Source organism: Penicillium longicatenatum, assembly GCF_028827895.1.
Source record: "Penicillium longicatenatum strain IBT 33135 chromosome Unknown contig_6_segment0_segment0, whole genome shotgun sequence".
NCBI classification, from domain to species: Eukaryota; Fungi; Ascomycota; class Eurotiomycetes; order Eurotiales; family Aspergillaceae; genus Penicillium; species Penicillium longicatenatum.
The window spans coordinates 1591109-1613826 of record NW_026643123.1 but is presented as its reverse complement, the minus strand read 5'-3'; the positions used below and the strand labels follow the sequence as shown (position 1 = coordinate 1613826).

General features: G+C 44.6%; 9 protein-coding genes across 9 annotated transcripts; 3 read left to right on the top strand and 6 right to left on the bottom strand.

Annotated features, from left to right (window-relative positions):
• Positions 1 to 2664: 2664 nt before the first annotated feature.
• N7484_008794 (sulfite oxidase) lies at positions 2665 to 4435 on the bottom strand (the record flags this gene model as incomplete). The annotated part of the gene is made up of 2 exons (XM_057119181.1): positions 2665 to 4138; positions 4209 to 4435. The coding sequence occupies 2 exons, from the start codon at positions 4433 to 4435 to the stop codon at positions 2665 to 2667; spliced, it is 1701 nt and encodes a 566-aa protein (XP_056968736.1).
• Positions 4436 to 6784: 2349 nt separating this feature from the next.
• On the top strand, positions 6785 to 8123 carry N7484_008793 (uncharacterized protein; the record flags this gene model as incomplete). Its single annotated transcript, XM_057119180.1, has 2 exons — positions 6785 to 6916; positions 6978 to 8123. The coding sequence occupies 2 exons, from the start codon at positions 6785 to 6787 to the stop codon at positions 8121 to 8123; spliced, it is 1278 nt and encodes a 425-aa protein (XP_056968735.1).
• A 1029-nt stretch (positions 8124 to 9152) lies between these two features.
• On the top strand, positions 9153 to 10613 carry N7484_008792 (uncharacterized protein; the record flags this gene model as incomplete). Its single annotated transcript, XM_057119179.1, has 1 exon — positions 9153 to 10613. The coding sequence occupies one exon, from the start codon at positions 9153 to 9155 to the stop codon at positions 10611 to 10613; it is 1461 nt and encodes a 486-aa protein (XP_056968734.1).
• Positions 10614 to 12095: 1482 nt separating this feature from the next.
• N7484_008791 (catalase) lies at positions 12096 to 14046 on the bottom strand (the record flags this gene model as incomplete). Its single annotated transcript, XM_057119178.1, has 9 exons — positions 12096 to 12553; positions 12613 to 12697; positions 12750 to 13037; positions 13089 to 13212; positions 13261 to 13268; positions 13322 to 13414; positions 13465 to 13768; positions 13815 to 13944; positions 14013 to 14046. The coding sequence occupies 9 exons, from the start codon at positions 14044 to 14046 to the stop codon at positions 12096 to 12098; spliced, it is 1524 nt and encodes a 507-aa protein (XP_056968733.1).
• A 1404-nt stretch (positions 14047 to 15450) lies between these two features.
• Positions 15451 to 16163, bottom strand: N7484_008790 (Peptidoglycan-binding Lysin subgroup; the record flags this gene model as incomplete). The annotated part of the gene is made up of 3 exons (XM_057119177.1): positions 15451 to 15749; positions 15861 to 16051; positions 16141 to 16163. The coding sequence occupies 3 exons, from the start codon at positions 16161 to 16163 to the stop codon at positions 15451 to 15453; spliced, it is 513 nt and encodes a 170-aa protein (XP_056968732.1).
• A 480-nt stretch (positions 16164 to 16643) lies between these two features.
• Positions 16644 to 18109, bottom strand: N7484_008789 (Peptidoglycan-binding Lysin subgroup; the record flags this gene model as incomplete). The annotated part of the gene is given in 5 exon segments (XM_057119176.1): positions 16644 to 17182; positions 17376 to 17580; positions 17659 to 17902; positions 17943 to 18070; positions 18086 to 18109. 5 exon segments carry the CDS (start codon positions 18107 to 18109, stop codon positions 16644 to 16646), a joined length of 1140 nt encoding a protein of 379 aa, XP_056968731.1.
• Positions 18110 to 18139: 30 nt separating this feature from the next.
• N7484_008788 (LysM peptidoglycan-binding domain-containing protein) lies at positions 18140 to 18553 on the bottom strand (the record flags this gene model as incomplete). Its single annotated transcript, XM_057119175.1, has 2 exons — positions 18140 to 18429; positions 18475 to 18553. The coding sequence occupies 2 exons, from the start codon at positions 18551 to 18553 to the stop codon at positions 18140 to 18142; spliced, it is 369 nt and encodes a 122-aa protein (XP_056968730.1).
• A 515-nt stretch (positions 18554 to 19068) lies between these two features.
• Positions 19069 to 19367, bottom strand: N7484_008787 (CAZyme family GH18; the record flags this gene model as incomplete). The annotated part of the gene is made up of 2 exons (XM_057119174.1): positions 19069 to 19158; positions 19191 to 19367. The coding sequence occupies 2 exons, from the start codon at positions 19365 to 19367 to the stop codon at positions 19069 to 19071; spliced, it is 267 nt and encodes an 88-aa protein (XP_056968729.1).
• Positions 19368 to 21328: 1961 nt separating this feature from the next.
• Positions 21329 to 22236, top strand: N7484_008786 (uncharacterized protein; the record flags this gene model as incomplete). Its single annotated transcript, XM_057119173.1, has 3 exons — positions 21329 to 21845; positions 21869 to 22047; positions 22117 to 22236. Coding segments are annotated over 3 exons (816 nt in total), but the record flags the coding sequence as incomplete, so codon positions are not given.
• Between the last annotated feature and the right edge of the window lie 482 nt (positions 22237 to 22718).

Below are 22718 nucleotides of genomic sequence, written 5' to 3'. Positions count from 1 at the left end.
ACATTCGCAGTGGTTCCAAATAGATGTGTCAACTCTTCGATGATGCCGCATAGGAGCATTGTCTTGCCTTTGCCGGGATCGCCTCTGATCCAGAGGAGACGATTGTTTTGGTTGTTTTGCCATTGTTTGAATTCCTCGTTGCCTAATATCCAGCGATTGGGGTGGATGAAGCCGAGTCGCTCGAAATGTAGGTCATGAAGACTCGCAAGAGAACGGCCGGTGAAGACCATCCTGATACAAGTTCAAGTATGGCTAGATTGGCGTCGATATATTGTGACCCAGGCTAGCTGAATGAAGGCGAGTCGCTTAGAATGTAAGTCATGGAGACTCGTAAGAGAACGCTCGGCGAGGATCATATCGATACGCTTAGCAGCATGGCCAACATGGCACGTATATATACACGGCAAAGCCAGTGCACAAAAGCTGAGCAGCTTAAAGTGAAGGTGATGGAGGGTCGTAAGAGGAAGCTCGGCGAGGATCATCCTGACACGCTTTCAAGTATGAACATCTTGGCAAAAAGAGTATTACAGGCATGCCCGGTGGAAGGGATCAGAAAAGCTCACGGTGCAGGTCATGGAAACTCGCAAAACGAAGCTTGGAGTGGAGCATCCCGACACGCTCGAAAGCAAAGCTGATCTGGCTTTTATATGGAGAGCCTCAGGTCATGATATCCAGACCCTCAATCTGCTCCGAGACTGTTTGGCCAAGCAAAAGCAAACACTCGGGCTCGATCATCCCGAGACCTGGGCCTCATAAGTACCTGAGCTGATAATTGAAAATACATTCGCTGCACCAGTCGAGAACCATTTATTCGAGGATGGGTGGGCAGAAGGGTGATCGTGGCCAATGATGTTCTACGCTCGCTCAGCTGGTAGACGGCCTGTTGCGCGATGGAGGGTGATTTCTCACCTGGGCTGCGGTGCCATAACTGATAAATATAAAACTACAGATTACGCTATACTGTCAGACTTAGTACATACGACCATAGGGTGGGGAGAACAGGGCTTCCCGTCCGCTTAGCCGTACTTAAGCCATACGCCTAATGGCGGGGCTAGCCAATCGCCAGGTCTAGCCTAGTGGGGAAGGATATGATCGCCGCTTTTCCATCGCGCGACCCGGGTGAGAAGGGTGAGTGCGTAACGAAAAAGTGAGGCATTGAACACAAACACAAAGTACAAGGATAGACTACTGTAATGTTGCATTTTAATGAGGAGATTTGAACCCGGGAATGCTTTGTAATGGATTTGAATGTAAACAAGCTCTAAACCTGACAGGAACGTGCTTAGGGATATGTAGGTGCGTACCAGGGCCAGCCACGTCCAAAGGCTCATATTAATAGCTGCCGTAGTATGATGAATGAAAAGAGGGGAAGATGAATTTTATATTACTACTCCTATTAGCAGTAGAGATTTCATATCATTATAGCAGGCACATCAATTAAAAACTCTAATGTTCTATCCCTTGATAATACATCCAGTATCATTTAGAATCTGGCAGATTGACTTTTCATAGGTGATATTCTCTTATATCTGCACAGTCCACTGACAAAGCCAAACTTATAGTCGTTCCTGTACCGAGGGAGTTATAATTAATTCTTTAAGTGTGTGGCATCCCCCGCCAGCTCATTGCTTTCTATTACGAACTACACTAACGCTTCTACCTTATTGTAGGAAGCTCCTAGAATCAAGAGGTCACTCACCAGCATAATATAATACTAATTCGACATTATAATTATCCAGAATCAAATTTCCGTAGACACAATTGCTAAAATATATATAGAGGTTCCTATATCTATTCTTTATATACCTATTGTTCTCAAGAAAAACCCATATTTCATCTGAGAGGAGAGTAAGACACGCAGTTCTGCCGAACCCATTAATCCCTATCTTTAATAAGCATGCAAAGAAATTCACTCTATATACTGGCCACAAGCTCCAAGCCCATATGTATTCACAGGCTTAGGTACCCAGATATACATTACCCACAACTATACCCATACCTCAGGCGTTGGATATCTGTTTCGCTAAAATCAGTACTGCTATTCAGAAGTACAAGGCAGTTAAGATTAGGATTACTTAATCTATAAGTAGCGTCTAGACGATGGTATAGATATTTTAGATCTCAGAAAAGTCTAAACTATACCGAAGAGCCTATATATCGAAACCCCAATTCCCGCCAGAAACATTCCAAATTGTTCAGTGAAGACATTTTCGAAGAGAACTCGAGTACTCGTTTCTTACTAGACTCACATGGAGCTCCACTCGGACGCACAATAGCAACAAACCCAGGTGTTTGCCTCCGAACCTTTTCTAGCACAGTTTTCACGAGTACACTGGCTTATTCGAAAAGTTTATATAGTTTCTTAACTTGCAAGGATTCGATTTAAAATATGTCACTGCTCTCTATCCCCGAGAATGGCCATTTGACCTATTGGTAGATACTAAAACCTTTTGGCCCGAAAGAGGACCTCAAATGAATAAAAATATCTCAATAACCCCATTCGCAATTGATTGCCCGACTTAATGTGCCCCAAAACAAGCTCTGGCGGAAGACGCGTGTGTTTGGCCAAAATTAGATTTCTTGTGGTCAAAGATTTTCCGTGTATTTTAAGTTTAAGACTTTTTTTTAGCAAGACTTGTCGGATTTGAAAAGAGAAAGTCAATATCATTCGTCGACATCGCGAGGGTGGGAGTCCTGGTACTTTGCAATTTCCCGGTCGGTAATACCCGGGACAGGGTCGTATCTGGTCAGAGGAGCCAGTGGAATGTCATGCTCTTTGAATTGCGCCAACTTTTGTTGTGTGAGCTTGTGGGTTTTGTTCACGCTGTAGATCTTGATGCGGTGTGCTGAGGACGTGACATGTAGACCCCAGTTCCAGGCTGCTCGCACATTAAGTGGTTGGGTATTCAAAGAATTGTCCCAACATCTGCACACAATCTCGATCCAACCTTCTACATCGCAAGGAAGATCGATTTCCCATGATCTCCAAGCCCATTTTCCCTTCTTCGATAGATTCTCTTCTGGAACAGCGTACCAACTGAAGCCTCCATCGGCTGATAACTCCACACGTTCAGGCCACCGGCCACCACCAGAATAAGCCCAGCCCTTGCAACAGATCTTACCACTATGCATAATCACTTGATTCTGCCATGGAGACATGATAGCAGAGCTTACAGGCATCTCCTGGATCTGGATTCCATCCATGGGGCGTTGATTATACTTCCCCATCTGTTGGTTGAAGTACAGATATTCTCTGCTTTGAACAGGCGCCAGGGATGGACTCTTGATGGCCTTAATTCGATACAGCCATTTCACACTGCGAGCTCCAATATATCCCATCACGATCACTCGTAATGGGAATCCGTGAATCTTAGGAAGTGGTTCACCATTCATCTCCCAGGCCAGAATAACTTCATTACTCTTAACCTTAGACCATGGGACACTGACAACGTAGTTACCAACGTTAAGGTCTTTCACATAGGTGTCAGCGCCATAGAATTCAAGGTGCTTGGCGTTGCTGACCAGACCTCCACAATCTTTGATCAGCTTTTTGAGACTTATGCCTTTATATCTCGCAGTACCTATGGCACCTTCGGCCCACGGTGCCTGGGGAACTTCGTCGCCTTGACCAGCGTACATAGAGATCTGCTCAATCCGACGAGTTCCTGAGCATTGCATAGTAATTGTCTTCTCCATCTGTGGAAAGACTGACTCATTCATCAAATCTTTCATAGTATATGTTTTGGGGGACTTGACAAGACCATCGAGTTGTAACTCAAACTTTTTGTCGTCAATAAGCGGGATACCACCGTGGTTACGCACAAAGTGAAGTGAGTTTGGAGTAATGACCTTGTCTGTAACCAATCGTTTGGGTGGCTCTCCGTTGTACGGGAATTGCAGCAGGTGCAGCATTTCAGGGTGTTTCTCCTTCAGAACCGTCTTCCAGGAATCATCGGGGACTTTAGTTAACTCTCCCCCTAGTGCGGTATGCCATGACTTGAAATCATCGCCGGGTAACACAGGGTTGGTAGGAGGTATAGGTCCCCATTGAAAGTCTGGACAAGGGGCAAAAGTTTGCGATGTTAAGACTTCATGTGCTTTGGCTTTCTTTTCGGGGTAAGTCTCCCACTCAACGTATCTGAATAATCCCGTTATTAATTAGTCGAGATAGATCTACCCATATATTGTCATCTCATGGAAGACTGTACCCTGTCCAGCCCGGCTTTTCACGGGCAAAAAGTTTATTTCGGTCACCAAAAGCGCGGATGGTCTTTTCATTTTTTGTGACCGGTTTATCCGCGGGTGGAGCAACGAAGAAAGTTGTTTTTGTACTTTGATCGATAATGGGAAGTTTGTAGGCAGCAAGACCTTGCTCAACTTTCCACTCATCAGGGCGGTTATTGATCGGTTTTGTATACTTGGTTCGAGTCTCCATAGTGGAACGATGTGGGGTGGACAAGTGTGGGGTGGACAAGTGGAATCAGAAAATGGGGAATGCTTTAAAACAAATAATTTATAGACAAGTGATTTGTACCAAGTTATATACCTGGCTGACTATGGGACCTACAGACCGACATTTCAGCCCTTGCTTGTAATGTACGCCTGGGTCGAGTCTAACCCATTTCTCGTATTTGCCATACATGGATCCCATTCGATCCTTGCCTTGGGCGTCAAAATCAGAGTTTGTGTACAGCGTCATATGGCTGTTAGTGTGTTTGTTTCATGCCACGGAAGCGAGAAGATACCTTAAAATACTTTTTCTATGGGGTTGGGAATGTTACAGAACCATGTTGCTATTTTATACAAGAAATACGAGACAGATCCAGTTTTGAATGAAATTGACTGATGGCAAAAATGATAAATCTCTCTCTTTTTCAAAGCCGACCCGATCCGGGCTAGCAGCATAGAAGATATCATAGAAGACTAGAAGACCCCAATCGAGTGATTGACATCATGACTTCTAAAGCGTACCGGGTAACCTTAAGACAGACACGCCGCGCAGCCAATCTTGGTAATGACCAGTATAATAATACCCCTTTCTTGCGACTTGTTTTAGATGATATTAGTAGTCATTTCGTGACAGGAAATTGTCTGGAATGCGGTCTACAACCACCTGGCATCTCTTTTACTGGTTGCAAAGTGATGGATCAGGAGAATTGGAGATAGCTTCAAGTTATCCCTAGAAGGATGAATAGGGTTCAATATTACTGGATTACTTTGTAATAGATAAGGGGGATACTGAATCATTGCCAACACTACCAATACCAAGCTGTGAGGCGTTCAGTTGTCCCGGGAGAGACAAATATTCGTAATTTACGTTAGAAAATCGAGTAAATAACAGTCTCTCTCTACCAATGAGTGTTTGGTCCATATAGAATACAATAGGCGGTCTAGGTTCTGTTATTATTTTCGATCGTTAAATTATCTTTACAATTGGCGTGCGTGCATATCATGTGGTGGGGCATCTAATCGAACATTCACCCGAACTGTTATAGGGCGTGGGTCTGCTCACCTGGCATTTAAGACGCCTCCATTCATCTCTTCAATTCGATAATCACCGATAATTCTATCATGGAGTGTACCGAAATTAATCAGATTCTCGTCATGAAAGCGGAATAGCTTGTAGACACTGTTGGGTGAAATCGTCACATATGTAGGTGGGTAAACATGTCGGACTAGTGTAGCGTGAATTGACACATTCCTTAAGCAAGTACTAGTAGACTGTGGTGAATGTTTTTTGCCCTGTTGGAACTCCTCAAACCAGGATGAAGTACAGGAAGTATTCAACAAATGAGCAAAGGGTGGGGGCACCCATGCATACATATCCCTTGCGGAATCATCTGCATCTGTCATCGGGCATGACCGCTCAAACCCTAACAGATTTTCTAGTCATGGCTCAGCAAAACACCCATCCCTTCTCCCCGGTTCCGATTTGGAACTTTGCAACACGTTTCGTGGTTCAATGCTAAACATTGCATGCACCAGCCACTGATAGTAAGGAGGCCGGGGTCAGACTAAGCGTAATTTAGACAACCAATTATCTTTCTCACATTACGAAAGCCTGGATCGACAAAGTCTCTGGTTGTTTCTGGCCCTGCAAGGATCTCGTATTCCCGAGCCTCTGAGTCCCCGCTTTCATGAAGGCTGGAAGCTGGTTTCTTTGATCTTCGGATGAACTATAATTGTATACGATTGTTACCGTGGAATGGCCAGCCAGGCATGACTTGATGAAAAATGGCAATCGTCGGTACTATGTGAGCTTTATCGACCCACCCCGCCCCCCCAACAAACCCTCTGCTTGTGCAAGATACATCAAAATATACCCCAACACTGGCTCGTATTTTATTTATCATGGTACCCAATTAATTGACTTCGATTTTATCTGAAAACTATCTCTGAGACCTCTTGCCCATTCCAGGAAGGCTTTCTTCTGTTGGAATATCCAATGAGTCATCATCGAAAAAAAAAAAAAAAAATCAGTGTAATGTATCACGCTAAAATTTTGAACTACTGTCGGACGGCCGAAGGATGCAAAGACCGACCGATCAGTCACTGATACATTAGTACCGGTTCCGATAGGCGGTGTGTTGTGGCCAATATCCTGTAAACCACTCAAGGTAATTTGATTCGGCCTTCTCCTCTTTCATAGAAATGTGATGGCACCTAGAGGTCCCATGAAAGAAATCAGTATACCATGCGTTGGTGCTGTGCTCAGACCTCGCCCTAAGCCACCTGAAATGATTGCCGCTTCGCCTAGTAAGTTCTCTCTCTAGAACATAGCATCATGGCCCAGCAAAGATTCAAAAAGTGGACAGCGTGTGCCCGTCTATTCACCTCGGATATTTGTATCCAACGCACTTTGCGAGTTGTGAGGGAAGGGCGACGATGCTTACAGACATCAAGTGGGGCACCTCCTGTGCGTCTTGTCCGTATAGACAATCTATCAGTCACATAATCTGACCAAGTTCTCTTAATAGGCATCTCGGCCTCCGCGATCGTTTAACGGATCGACGGTCAAGCCGTTCTCAGCTTTTCTCACAGACCGATTTCATCGCCAGCATGATTACCTGCGGATCAGCGTCACAGAACGGTGCAATTTACGATGTTTGTACTGTATGCCCGAGGAAGGCATCGAGCTGTCACCACCGTCCCAGCTGTTGACCACTCCAGAAATACTTTACCTATCATCACTTTTTGTCTCCCAGGGTGTCAAAAAGATTCGTCTAACTGGTGGGGAGCCCACCGTCCGGAAGGATATTGTACCGTTGATGCAAGGAATTGGCCAGCTATGGCAAAACGGGCTCCGTGAGCTTTGTTTGACTACAAATGGCATCTCACTACACCGGAAGCTAGACCAGATGGTAGAAGCAGGTCTGACTGGTGTGAATTTGAGCTTGGATACCCTGGATCCCTTTCAGTTCCAGATCATGACCCGCCGGAGTGGGTTTGAGGCTGTGATGAAGAGTATCGATCGCATACTGGAAATGAACCGACTTGGTGCCGGCATCAAGCTCAAGATAAACTGCGTCGTAATGCGCGGGTTAAACGACCGTGAGATCATCCCATTCGTCGAAATGGGTCGTGAGCTGCCTATTGAGGTCCGCTTTATCGAATATATGCCATTTGATGGGAATAAGTGGAACCGAGAGAAGATGTTCTCATACGAAGAGATGCTCGCGGTTATCAGAAGTGAATATCCGGAACTGATGAAGATCGATGATCATGAAAATGATACTAGCAAGACATATAAGATTCCAGAATTTGAAGGTCGTATTGGCTTTATTACGAGCATGACGCACAATTTCTGCGGCACCTGCAATCGACTTCGCATCACCAGTGATGGCAACTTAAAGGTTTGTCTTTTCGGCAACTCAGAGGTATCACTACGGGATATCATACGCAAGGAAAATGACGGGCTACCCATCGACAACGATGACTTGAGAGACTTTAGCTTTCTAGAGAACACGTCTCGTCTCGATGACAGTGGGGTACCGGTCCATGAAAGGGAACGCGAGATTTTAAATATCATCGGTATGGCTGTGAAGCGCAAAAAGGCGAAACACGCTGGCATGGATGAGCTGAAGCATATCAAGAACCGCCCCATGATTCTTATTGGTGGATAGATATGGAAATTCGTGTTATGAGATGAATGAGTCACGTCCTCTGTATTCTCACGAATCTGGATGGAAAATACCAATTTCAATTCGCGAGAAAATGTGTTCTAAACTTGATCAAACTCCGTTTCGAACGTACTGTGTGGTAGTGTTCTGCGATACCTGTGCTGATTGCAGATTTCCGTGCTTGTAAGGCTATTCTAGCAGAGCTATTTTTCCTAGACGGTGTCATATTAATGAGAATGAGGCCAGAGATGCATCGTCCTTTCTTTCCAACCTTGGATTACATGCCAGTTTATCACCCTTCCTGCATCATGAATGACCAAGCACTCACGCTGGTCTTTATTGCCCGTTTGGGTAGAACTATTGAACGAATCATATCTAGTGTTAAACATAGTACGTCCCGACCGCAAGAGAGCCAAGTTGTGAGGGGCAGATAATGGCGGCACTGGCGGGATAAATCCAATTACCACTCCAAAATTACAGCTTACATTGGTCAAACATACCTGAATACTACCTTCCCTGCAGCTAAGACCAGTGATTAAGTTTCGGTAGGCCCGAGCGAGAGCGGGATAAATTCCTCCCTGCATATTATTGGGTTGAGAATATTTCATCTTGTGTGGAGCGAGGGACTATATCCAGGGAACGTCCATACCTAGATTGTGGATAGGTTGAGAAAACACATGGATCTAGCTCGCTTCAGAAAGCCCTTTTTGTTTTCACCCACGCTACAAACCCTACCTCTGAACTGGACGGCGATACCATGTCTTTGAGAACTATGTCTAAGTTAAATGTGATAGGGTAGCCTCCTCGAGTAGAGACCGAGTGCGTCGGCCAGAACTTTGACATTCAAAGCGAAATTTTCCGCCGCTATCCGACTAGCTAGTGGCGAAACTTACTTTTCTCTGCATCAAGCGGTGGGTGTTAGCATTCCCCGCACGAGGACGGCAATTCATAAAGTCGGGACACCCTCAGTAGTAGCATAAAGCGTAATATACGCATTTTACCAGTAGCCAACGAGGGCGAATGCTGTTAAACATGTCTCCGCTCCTCACACTCACTGTTGTGGCATCCCTGTTCCTTGCGGATCTGACCAACGCAGAACGGGTCCTGGGGGCATATGTCTTCCAGCGCCATGGAGATCGCACCGCAAAATCCTGGCCACCGACCAAGTTGACCAGCCTAGGGTACAGCCAGGAGTATATGACTGGGAATTTTTTCCATGACCGCTATATCTCGGCCAATTCTTCCTATAGGATTGATGGGATCAGTACCGACATCGTAAACTTGGCCCAGATCACTGCTAGTGCGCCGCAAGATGATGTGATCGACAACTCCGGAGTGGGATTCCTCCAAGGTCTTTACCCTCCCGTCGGTTCGATTGCTACGGAGACTCTGCGCAATGGATCAACCGTCGAGGTGCCGCTGAATGGATATCAGCTAATCCCGATGTCAGATGTGAAATCTGGCAGTGGGAGTGAGGACAACGCGTGGTTGCAAAGCACTTCTTCCTGTGGCAAGGCCATAGTCAGCAGTAATAATTACTTCGACTCGAACTCCTATGACAGCCTACTTTCAGGCACCCGCAGGCTCTACCAATCTCTTGAGCCGTTGGTGAATGAGACGTTCAGTGCCCGCGAGCTGAGCTACAAGAATGCATACACTATATGGGATTTACTCTTCGTGGCTCTCATACACAACTCTACCGCAAGTTTCCCTTCATCGACCATTCTCAACGACACAGTAATGCAAGATCTGCTTGTTCTCGCGAACGAGCACGAGTTCAACCTGGCGTACAATAGCTCTGACACTATCCGTGCTATTGCGGGTATGACTCTGGCAGGCGAAGTTCTGACGGCCCTTAACGAAACAATCACATCTGGCGGTAAATCCAAGCTAAACGTCCAGTTTGGTGCGTACGCCTCTTTTCTGTCATATTTCGGCCTGGCTAAGCTCCCAGCCACCACTGTCAATTTCACTGGCATTCCTAACTATGCTTCATCCATGGCGTGGGAGCTTGTGACAGATGACGAGGGAACTGAGATACCCGCCACTTCAGACATCAGAGTCCGTTTCATGTTCCACAATGGGACTAGTATCGAGGGTTCGACCCAGCTGCAAGCTTATCCGCTTTTTGGCCAATCGACGGTCGAGCTCCCGTGGGCGCAATTTGTGGACGAGACGAAGAGAATTGCCATTCAATCACAGGAGGACTGGTGTCAAGCGTGTGGAAATAGCACTGGGATCTGCGCACCGAGCTCTGGTGCCGGTGATGATTCGTCGTCTACTTCCTCTGCTGGTTCTTGCTCGGGCAGAGGAATGAGTCTGGGGGTGGCAGGTGTCATCGGGGCAATTGTAACCTTAGGTGTTCTTGTTGGGCTACTCATCTTGAGCATGATTGTCTTCGGCCTACGATTTGTACCCAAGAGTGCGGTTGCTGGTATCCATCGAGGATCGGACGCTTCCACAGTACCCGCGATGAAGACGACTGCGGCGTAGAAAGCTCCAGTGGAAAGAAATGATCAAGAATATGATGAGCACTACCTTCAGAGCTTTTTATTTTCTCACTGCGTTGGTTTTATTACTAGTTGCATTGTTAGCTTCGAAGTTACAGTTCTCTGTAAAAACATAGCTACTTTTGACAAATAAAAATTATCATCTGTAGCCTCAAATCCATTCCACAATCATATAAAGTGTCTCATCGCAAAGTTCCACTGGCGGGCGGCATGACCCGGTCGGATCAATAGTCTCCCTTTGTAAGTAATCTGCCTAGTTGATTGAGTGTGCTTTTGATGTTTCGTCGCTCCATGCCAGCGGGACAGGTAGACCAGAGCTTGGCCTTGCGTGAAGAAAACTGATAGCGTATCATCTGTTGCTCCATTTGGCTGGGCAGGATGAGTGAGAATAGGGCCTGTTCAGCCTTGCTATGAATACTGAGGGCTCGAGGGGAAGGGGGGCTGCTTGCCGTCAATCACTCGAGACGAGCCTTCCGCCAATGGACTCACATAAAGAGTGTGGTGCTTGGGTGAAGTGTAGACATAAATCATTGGAATATCCGAGCTGTTGGGATTTAGTTAATGATACGCCGCTGTCATTGGGAAACGTCAAACTTTGACTTGCTCGGATCACATGCTTGCCTAATACGGGGACAGCACAGCGCCAGTTAATAGATAGTTTTCACACAATCTAATATTATTCTTAACCCCTGTTCACTATATAATCCATTAATTCTTCTTTTCAACTACCCATACACCATATGCACATATAGATCAAACGTGCCTTTATTGAGTCTCACTGGGAGTCATATCGAGACGCTTATGAAGTGTCTTCTACCATACCGAAATATGGAAATCACTGGACTAATTTTCCCGGCATCATTGAGGGGATATATAGCCTGAATAGGCAGAAAAATATTTTCAGTTCTCAAATACGGCCGAGATCATTAAAGACTACCTCTAATCAATCCCCTTGTATCAATTACATACTATGCAGCAAGTCATGATGGCGGCTATATATAAAGGAGATTGAATTTGACTTTATTTTCGGTGCTGGCACTGCACTTCTCGCGTTACATTGCTCTGACAGATAATCATACTTGACAATCTGTGTAGGGCAACATACGGGTTAGAAGACCATCTTTTATTAGTTGCTTAGCATATTGACAGTTTTCGCGTGGTAAAATGGTGCAACTTTAGGAAGTTTGTCGTGCGAGTATTTGATACACTAGATTACAAGACGATGAATGTGGGCCTAAGGATACCGTGGTGTAAGCATTTACTGGGACCAAAATACATCGAATTGATGAAAACCATTTTCCATTTTGCGTGTCAAAAGTCAAAATACTTCTAGGAAATATATATAACTGATGAAGTTTATGAAGACCTCCTCATTTTTTGATTAAGGCCTCGGTCGCACGCTTGATTCTAGTCCCGAGGTCCAGGCTGACTAGACTAAAAAGATCTATGAAAGGGTCAGTTTCCATCACGCACTACTTAAAGGGTGAGACAAACCGTATACTCCATCTCGCAACTTGGGTGATTTGACCTCTTTAACACTCTGAGCAATGTTTTCGATAGTTCGGTCTTGATGTCCAGGTTCACGGCCGATGACTTCCCACAAAGCAGCAGGCTGAACAAAATCATCTTCCTTCATGTGACTGGTGTAGGTGGTGACCTCACCTACCCACTTCTCGTGCTCAGTATGCAAGCTCAGCACATTTGGGCTTACTCCCTTGACTTCGGGATAGAACCTTGTTGGCTGAAGAGAAGAATTCACATAATTTGGATCCCCTCCATAGTTTCCATCGAATCTCATTCTACCATCTCTCTCAAATGGGCAATAAACAGGTGCCTTGGCTGCGTTGGTTGGAAGTTGCTGGTAGTTGACACCAAGACGATAACGAGCCGCATCCGGATAAGCAAACAGTCGTGCTTGAAGGACTAGAGGGAATAGAAGTGAGATTCAATTCTTCCTTTTCGAACCCTCGTGGGCGACTAACCTGGATCAGCAGAAGCAGCAAACCCAGGCACCATATTAGATGGGGAGAATGCTGCTTGTTCAATATCGGCGAAATAATTACCAGGCTGTAAAAAAGTCAAAAATCAACATATCAATATATCACAAGGGGTAACATACGTTCCGGTTCAGGGTAAGCTTGCCGATATTTCTCAACGGGAAGTCTTCATGTGGCCAAACTTTGGTCATATCGAAGATATTCCAACGATAGTTTTCCGCCTCTGAGGGATCCATAACCTGTACAAAGACATCCCAAACAGGGTAGTCTTTTCTCTCAATAGCTTCAAACATGTCTCGAATCATGTAATCTGGGTCTTCACCAGCAATTTTGGTAGCTTCTTCTTGACTGAAGTTCTTGACTCCTTGTCGGGTTTTCACGTGAATTTTGATATATTTGAAAGAGCCATCCTAGATCCATAGGCTTAGCTAATGTGAGAAGTCATATGCTGGAAGTCGAACCTTTTGAGTAAACTTGTATGTGTGACCACTATAGGAGTTCAGGAAGCGGATAGATTGGGGAGTTCCACGGTCACTGAAAAGAACCAGGAGCTGGTGGATTCCTTCAGGATTGCCCACATGGAAACTATATCATGTAAGCGATGAAGAGGTAAATAAAGCTACCTGGACCTACTCCCAGAACTAAAGTCATGTCAGTCTTGTTATATAACTTGAGCTGGATCACTTGAACTTACCATATTCGCATCGGGAAGGTGGGTCTGTGGGTGTCTCTTGTGAGAGCGATTCATGGAGGGGAACTTAATAGGGTCACGAATAAAGAAAACAGGCTGAATTTGATATAAGTAGGGGACTTATCGATGGACTTTAGTAATCTCACGGTGTTATTGAAAACCCAATCAAGGTTGCCTTCATCAGTATAGAGTTTCATGCCCCATCCATGAACATCTCGAGAAGTATCAGCCGAGCCTGCTTCGGGACCGACAGTAGAGACACGAAGTAGAACAGGGGTTTTTTTGCCAACTTCACTGAGAAAGCTGGCACATGTCAGGTCAGAGCAATCGGCGGTGGCTTCGAATTCTCCGTACGCGCTATGAATGGGAATGTTGATTAGGACTTGATCTGCGAAGAAACCTCTTTGAGCCTTACCCAACAGCTTTGGCATGAACAACTCTTTCAATCCCCTACAGTGTCAGCTAATACACGAAACTTCTTATAATAGCGATTTACCGCTCCGGAATCCTCTCCCGCGAGAAATGCGCCAATGTCTCGATGAGCTGCGTATCTTGGAGGAGTCCGAGACCCCCTCCATCTCTGTTTCGCATAAGCACTGCTGTGCTATTGCTTGCAAAGGGGCATCCTTTTTGTCTTGGTGAGCTAGGAAAATGAAGGCAATTCAGGCAATTCTTTCTTATTTGCTTCACTCACCTTCAGCAAGGGTATAATATTTGTCTGCGGACATGATTAGATGTGAGATGATAAAGCTTCTGCAATTAAAGATTCATTGAACTTGAACATTAAACGTGGGCTCTTGTTTAAATTTTATAGGCGTCATAACCATACAGCTATTTAGTCTTTCCTCCCAAATATCAGCTGCTGGTGAGTTAGCTGAGTGGTTACTATAATCACTCCATGTGTTAGATGTATTACGTCATTGACCGTTCGCATAACATAACAGAAGGCCATCCAGAACGGATAATTGGAAATGAAATTCGATCCATTGGTCTTTGTTGAAAACCCGGCGGGACTTGGTTAAGTTAAGCTTTTTGATCAAAAAGCTAAATTGGATTTTTATTACAGATGTTAAAGATGTCGTCGACGTCATTGTATCGATGCCCGCCCATATCCACCCGGCCTCAAAATATAACGAGGTGCGTACACTAACGGGAAGGAAGCGAATAGTTCTAGACATCAACCTTTGATCCAGTCTTTTAGTCACGAAACTCTTAGTTTTTAATAACAGAAACAAAAAAAGGGATTACTGTAGACAAGTCGTGAGGGCGCGCGCGTTGCGCGCGCATTTCCTTGAAGTTCGAATTCAAAATGACTATCCAGTTGGTGTCTATCTTACAAGAATTATTTTCCAAATTCTACTCTGACTCGTTATCAGAAATTCCCTTTACCTTGCGTTTCTCGGCATGCTTCTTCTTTAATTTCTTACCCGTATGTCCGTCACCCGGCCCATCCCTTTCCTTAATAGCTTATAGTGGCCGCTTTATAGTCCCTATGATCACACGTTAGTCCATGAAATTAAAGTAATAGAAGTCTAGCCTAACGCAATAGTTCCAGGAATAACTCAAACTGCTAGATCTAATTATATTTATATAGATTAAATAGACTACTATATTAAAAATAAAAGCTAGAATATATATAACTACCTAAAGCTACTTAAATAAAATAAGTATATTTAATTGCCTTAGACACGCTTACTCGACTCTTACACACCCTTGCACCATCTTGGAGAGCATCACTTGAATTGGAAGATTGAAGAAACACGAATGAGATGTGGAGTGTGAAGATACTAGTAACTCTGTTTGATCTACTCCGAAGGGAGAGACGAGAAAGTAAGAGGTGCTTCCGAGGTTCTAGTACGCCCCAGGCACCTCTGCTCTTCAAATGTTCAAAGTCAGAGTCCGACCCACTGAAACTCCGTGTCTCATCAAGCACTGGCATCATTTCTCGCACTATTTTTTACATAAAGAGTGGGTGATATTGCTATTTGGAAAAGGAAAAGTTCAAGTAGTGATATTTCTATGACTAATTAGTTTGCCCGACTCGAGATAGAAACCGCTAGCATTGTTCCACAACATGAGCATCAAGCCTTTTTACAAGCTTTAATAATGTCCTGTACGATCGCATCATTCGCCTAGAACTCTTTGCTGAAGGAGCTCAGAGTGTCCTCGGTCATCGCTGTCCGGAAAACGGCAGCTTTGGTGAAAGTCGTCTTGCTAGCCTTGCTAACGACCGAGGCATCGGCTCCCATGACTAGACTAAGGATGGCGAAGGGAGCTGAAGATGGGTTGTTCACAATATCATAGATAGAAAGAGCTACGTTACTAGCCTCGCCGACAACATAAGCCGCACGGGCAACGTTCGCCACGCCACCAATCGCATCGACTGCCTCTCTAGCGAACGGAATGATTATAAGAACAATGCTGACAATGTCTAAGATGAAACTGATTTTAGCATCATGATTAGCTTTTTCCTGTTCTTTACCGATTTTCGTGATGTTCTTCATTTATTCAGTTATGTCTACAATCATAAAAACGGGCATACTAAGCGCGGTAGCGACGTCTTCATCCAAAGCATCCATGGCCCCGATACGCATCTCTATGAAACTTCCAAGAATAACATCTTGAAGTGTCGTAATGTTAGGTACTGCAGTGTCGATGATGTCCTTGAGATTAGGAACATCGATGTCATCGTCCGCAGCCTTTACTGGCCAGTTGTGGTAAGTCACGCCATGGCTAGTGCAAGGTTTACAGTCTTTAGTAAGGCTAGGACAAGGAGGATAGGTAAGAGAATTCTCAGGGTCTGCGTATATGTCTTTCCATACAATCCAGTCCTTCTCAATTCCATAGTCGGCTTAAAGGGCTTTATGAAACCCATCTTCATCACGTACTATATATGTGATACTAACTTCACCTTATCCTGATTATCCTTCTAGGACGTGCATTTCTATACAGGCCGCATCACCACTGCCATCCGATATAGATGGCCATTTGCAGTCTATATAATTTTCTCTATCACTCCATATAAAGAGTGGCAATGAATCATCGATGCCGTTTCTAACCCATTCAGCATAGTATTTAAACTAGAGGTATATTAGCTTAAATGCGAAAGCACCATGAGGGGTTTGAATCTCACTTATTCATCATAATTATTAGCTACACTTTGATAGTTATCTAGGATGCTAGGAAGAATTTTGATCAAAACCCAAACAACAGCCTAGGCCCGGTAGCCTAAACCAATCTTATCAATGTTATTCCGCAAGTCCTCCAGATTATCCAGCTAATCGTCAGAAGAACATCCTATAGGTAGAGCGGGAAGATCAAGGTCCTAAGCTTCATCGGAGTCAGGGTCAACACCCAAGTTCAATTTTTGAAGGTCGATAGCCCAATCAGTGACGCCTCCAAAGTTAAGTCCTTTAACCCAATCAATGCGTGCCTCCTTAGTGTCATCGGACATATATGCCACCCAAGTAGTGATTTCGCCTTTAGTACCATAGACCATTATATCTGAAGCGGAATCCTCATCATACCACGTGCGGCCCTTATAATTAGTAGCATTCGAGTCCACACCTTGTATGATAAGATTAAGCTCGGCGTTTAAGATATAGCCAGAAGTGTTGGTATAAGTTCCAGCCTCGGTAGTGGAAACATCAAAACCGCCACCGTATTTACACATAGGACCAGTACAGGTTAGGTCGACCATACCAAAGCTACGACCGTAGCTTGAAACTCCAACAAAAATCTTGCTTGCAGGCACACCAGCCTTAGTGATCATCGCAAGAGAGTTTATAGTCTCGGTCTTATTGACATGCGATCGAAGACAGTCTCCGCTGGGGCAGCCCTTATCTGCGTAGGCATTATTATAATCTATTCAATTTTTTATCGTTAGTGAGCTTCATCGACAAAGAACTTAGCATGATATTTATAAACTCACCCCATTAGCCATAAAGGTCATAAGTCATATAGATAAAGTATAAAACATAGTTAGATATTTTAGCGATTAGGAATGTCTTCAGGTACCAATATGAAGCAGGTAGAGTTATTAAAAGGGACTTATCACTAATGGTGCTCTTCATCAACTTCAAGAAACTAAGGTAATTATCGTCGTCACTATCGGAACCTGCAGGTACGCCAGGGATATCAGTGGCTCCAGGATACTCCCAGTCAAAGTCGATACCGTCTAGTCCATCATATTTCTCAAAGAACGCCTTGATATTCTTAGCAAACTTCTCACGATTTCCAGACTTAACGACATCACGGTAACGCTAGAAAGTTAAGGCGGATGTTGACTCAGCCCAACCTCTAAACGAAAGAATCTTTTTATAAGATGCATCATTTTTGACGAATTTTTCAAACTGCGATTCGTACTTATCGGTGTTAAAGGAAATATCAAAATCAGCAGTCAATCCAGCAAACGCGAAGTGCACATGGGTCAAGGATGTATCGCTGATTTTATTAACGTCCATATTCAGACACTCGCGCTTGAGGTTGAAGACTTTAAAGTAAGCAACATGGTAGAAATTGTCCAGAGCGTCATCATTGTTGACGATATCTATGCCACAGTTGGAGATACATCCATTTTTGCCACTTTAAAAAGGCCCCTAGGGCTTTTGTCTTGGCGGGTGACTCGGTACAGAATTTATCTGTGGTGCCACAGAAGCCCCAACCTAAGCAATAAGCATTTAGGGGACAAGGGTTGAGCTTAGTAAGATTCCAACCAGTATAACCTCCTGACGGAGCTTTGGTACTAGGCACCTAAGGACCACAAACAGCATTACTCAATGGAGACGGCATGGGAGTATTACCCTCACTTAAATAGATGACTTAATCTGGTTTGAGATCGTTCGTGCCACAGCCAGCCCACCCCCAAGTATCTTCGTTGAGGTCATAGATATCATCTTGGGTAATACCAAAATGAGCCGCGATATCAGCACAGTTGTCGTCCGTCTGGATAGTATAAGTGCCACAAGTGCCATCTAACTGCTTCTTAGGGATGATATCTGGCAGAGATCCCGCTGAGCAGTAAACACGTTGCTTAACTTTCAAATTACTACAAAGACCAGTACCGGTGTTGTACTTATCGAAATCGTTTCCTAATATACCACAGCGGCTTGCTAATGACGCACAACCATCTCCTTAGTTGACTTCGATGGTCCTACAATCAGCACGAGGGGCTAGGAAACCTCCGAGCGATGAAGACATATCTAATCGCTTGCTGACTTCAGAGACACTAAGCATGGTAGTCTTTGATTGGATCGAGTCATGACCGTCCGAGTAAGGCAGCTACCCTTGGACCATGTCTATAAGGCGTGATCGATATCTTCTAGATCATCCAATGAGTTCATAATATAAACACCAATGGTATTGTCTCGCTTTAAGCTCGAGTCGCAGGATTGGATTATCTAGGATCCAGCTTTAAATTGCTTCTTGAAGTCGAGAAGGTATGATCCAATAGCGCTTTGATAGACATCTACACCGGCATAAAGCGCAGCCATAGAGACCCCAGCCTTTGATATAAGTATGGTAGTGCCACATGAGGCAGCATTGGTCATGTAGGATGCTAGATTCTTGATTGCGGTATTGGAATCCTTAGTAGCCTTAATAGCACCAGTAGGGCCCACCTAAACGTTAACATCTGAAGTTTGCTGGGATGCCCCGCAAGACTTCGATATAACCAATGACTGCTCGACGGCTTCTGAATCATTGCTATTAACATTGCTCCATTTCATTTCTTATAAACTCGAGGTTTGAGATTACTCGGGGAAAGGCTCGAGGATAGCACAAGAGCGTACAACCAAGTTAGAGCTCGAGTCCCGGTCAATATGGTAGTCAAATAGGATTGGCTAGCACAGATACTCAAATAACTTTAGTCAACAATCCAGGTCCAGTTACTCGGATTTGAACCAACAACTAAGCAGAACTCTGGACAACCTGGAGCAGGCAAGACACCTGAGCTTGCCAACTTGTTGGGCGAGGCATGGGTAAGAGAAGGAAGGGTAATGAGGAAATTCAAAGAGAGGAAAGGAACGAAAGCCCCTATGGCAGTCTTCATCATGAAAGAATGAAGAGAAAGACTGCCTAGGCGATATGATAGTTGGAAAATGAAAAGGAACTTGAAAGGACAGTGGAGATGATCTTAAGATATACCCATCACTACCCACAATATAGGTAGATTTCAAATACTTATACTTCGTTATTGAATGGCCACTCACAAGTTTGCAGACCACGAACTTGAACCGATGTGGGACGGAGCATCCTCGGAGCCCATGAGTTCCCGTGTGTCACACCTTGACAGGATTTGGTGAAGCTAGTAACAGTTAATTACAATATTACCACTAAGAAGCGGATATCACTATGGAGTACGGAGGTTCGTTTCATTAATTCTAGATTTCTTGTGCTTTTTCCTAAATTACTAGCTTGTTGTATCTCGGTAGTAATGTAATTTTACTAGGCGCTACCAGCAGGGTCCATGTAGTCAGGGTCCTACTCCGTAGTCAGGGTCCTAGTCAGGGGCTGAGTGGACATCTGGAGACGACTACTTCAGGCTTGACAATGCAATCTTCGCTTCCAAGATCAAGACGGCACAGTACTAGGCCCTGCATGCAAGCTTTGCCGAGCATGGGTCTAAAAAATCTTATGATACAGCCTCACAGCCTCGCGCTGTATTATTATCAATCTCTGAGTGGGTCCGAGAATGGCCCCCAATGCCGGTCCCAAATTTCCCCCCCCCTTATCGATCTCCAGGGTAGTAAATTTTCCTTTTAGACGAGCCAATTAGAAGACGGCGGAGTCTCTAGTGCGCGAATTGCTGACCCTGGAAGCATTGTTTGGACCCTTCCAACGGACCCTTCCCGCGGCCCCAAGCCTCTGGGGCATTTTTTACACTTCATGTACCAGCAGCTGATTGAGAATCTTAAGATTTTCCGCACGGGCTATTTTCGTGTTCGCTGGGTTATGGCCCCGGGGGCCAAATGAACCTAAGACATCTGAATTTACATATAATTCTCTCACATCAAGGCTGAACTTGAAGAAACTCATTCTCATTTAGGGGAGTATGTACTTCAGTTAATTTCCATACTATGCCTCCCCTCTCTTATCGGGAATTTCTCTTCTGGTGAATCAGTAAATGCCATCAATGATTGATACATAAATGATACACTTGGAGAGCTTGACGCTAATTCCATATCCAAAGCTGTACGCCGTACATTCAAGCTACTCAGCCTCGTGGAATGCCAAGAAGAGGAAGCCCCCCGGTCAAGTATCCCGCCGTGCAGATTTTGCAAAATACTATCGAGTTTAGAAACATGAAACCCAACCCAAAGAACTAATTTAGCGCTAATGCTAGCTTAGCCGTGAGCACCAATTGTAATATGTCTTGGCGTCCCAGCCTTGCACGTACATGATACAATACAGCTTCGCTTCCATAGTTTGGTAAATTTCCCAAGGCCACGGCTCGGGAGTATATGGAATAGCAGGATCGGCGTGGATTTGCCAAGAGACCGAATTTTTGACAATATCTCGCGGTACGGAGTACAGGGAGAAATTAGTATGCTCGGACTGTTCATTTGGGAAAGGTAGGAAAGTAGTGTCCCATAAAAGAACTTGAGAGCCTGTTATGTCTGCGTTTTTTTTTTTTGAATTAACTGAGCTCTCTTTTTGAAAACCTTTTCCCCCGATCAATCAAAACTCTGGGATTATCAAGATGCTCTCCCGGGTGCCTGGGTTCTCTATCCTGGGCCTTGTTATAGTGTGGCTTGTTCAGTTTACGAGCCTAAGTTATACAGCCCATTCCGGTTCTCATAATCATTTGCACACACACCAACGAAGAGCCCCGGCCACTATTCTAGGTATCACTGATAACGGGCTCAATGATCGTGCTCATACTTAGGAAAGGCTGTTTTTGTGGGAGGCCTATAAAATCATTGGGTACGTTATCGCCGAGAGATTTTCGCCTTCTCAGAGCATCTAGCAAATATTCCAGCTGTCCATAAGTTTTCGGTATTTCAATATAGTAATCTTGAGGGTTACTACAAACAAAAGCTCATACTTCCTTTCCGTTTGAAGAAGGACGGAAAAGAACTTATCGCGGCCGGGCTAGATAATCGACATGTGATAACTGTTGGGGCCACGGCGAAGGCGACATATTATCCTCTTGATTATCCTGAATTCATGATAAGATTGGAGGGCAAAAATACGGCAGTCGTGCCTCATCCTGACATAACTGCGCCAGATTCTGAGGATGATCTTGTGAGAGCGGAACAGGAGTTGACTGATAAACATCTCAATGGGCCAATTGAGATGAAGGAAGTTAACCCTTACCTCAAGACAGGTGGAAGCAATCAAATCCATACTCGATTCATTGAGAAAGTCACGGAAAAGGTGGCGGCTATCAGAGATGATGCGAAGAAGTCTAGTATTGAGGGCATTTCCGAACGTCTTGATCGCGCCAACACGATTAGTCAACGAATGATATCTCTCAGGAAAGCCTCGACAAATCAGTGGCTGATCCAGCATCTATCCAGAGACGATGGTTGGAATCTCCAAAAAAGAAAGATGGCCATTCAATCCGTACCACTGTTACGACCGTGGACGACGCAGACACCGGAGTTCCAGGTGAAGACAAGATATCCAAATACCAAACAATCAACTTTCCAGCAACCTTTGAAGATCCACTCAACACCGCGAAAATTAAAGGGAAGAACCTTGAAAGTGGAGTTGATTTTCAGACCTGGGTGAGTTTCACTTCTTTCAAGGGGTCATCTTATAAGCTCTAGAGGTACTAACTACATGTTGATACATAGGCCAATGAGCTTGGGGACGTTTTACCCAGTACCAATGGTCCTCCGGCGAGCGGCTCGAGTAGGAGCCATTGGCAAGAGATCGCCGCTTGGGAGGATAAATCTTGGATAGATGAGCGTTGATCCTCGAGAGATTTGACGTTCATACTTGGTAAACTGGGAAATACATAATGTTTCATACTAGCTTTCAAGTTGCACGATCAGTGTTACTAAGTAGTCGGAATTAGCTAGCAGAACCCACACCAAAACGATAGATCACCGTCTACCACGTACACATGTAAGATAGTCCTCATTCAGGACCCAGGAGGTGCAAATGAGTGTAATTTCGAAGCTATCGTGAACCGTTTATTACATATTATCCAAAATCTGTAGTGATGGCCAGTATGGAATCTGCCTCACTGGAAACCGCGATTTCTGTTTAGTGTCAGGGGCATCTATGGAGAGTAGGCTTTTTTTTTTTTTTTTTTTTTTGGTACTTTTACTGGGGGGATTTAATTTTGAGAAAATTTTGAAAGGATTGGTTGGAATGATATTACTAGTTTCGAATGAGAATCAGTGGTACTTAACCTTGGAACTTGGAACTTGTCCATGAGTTCATATACAGC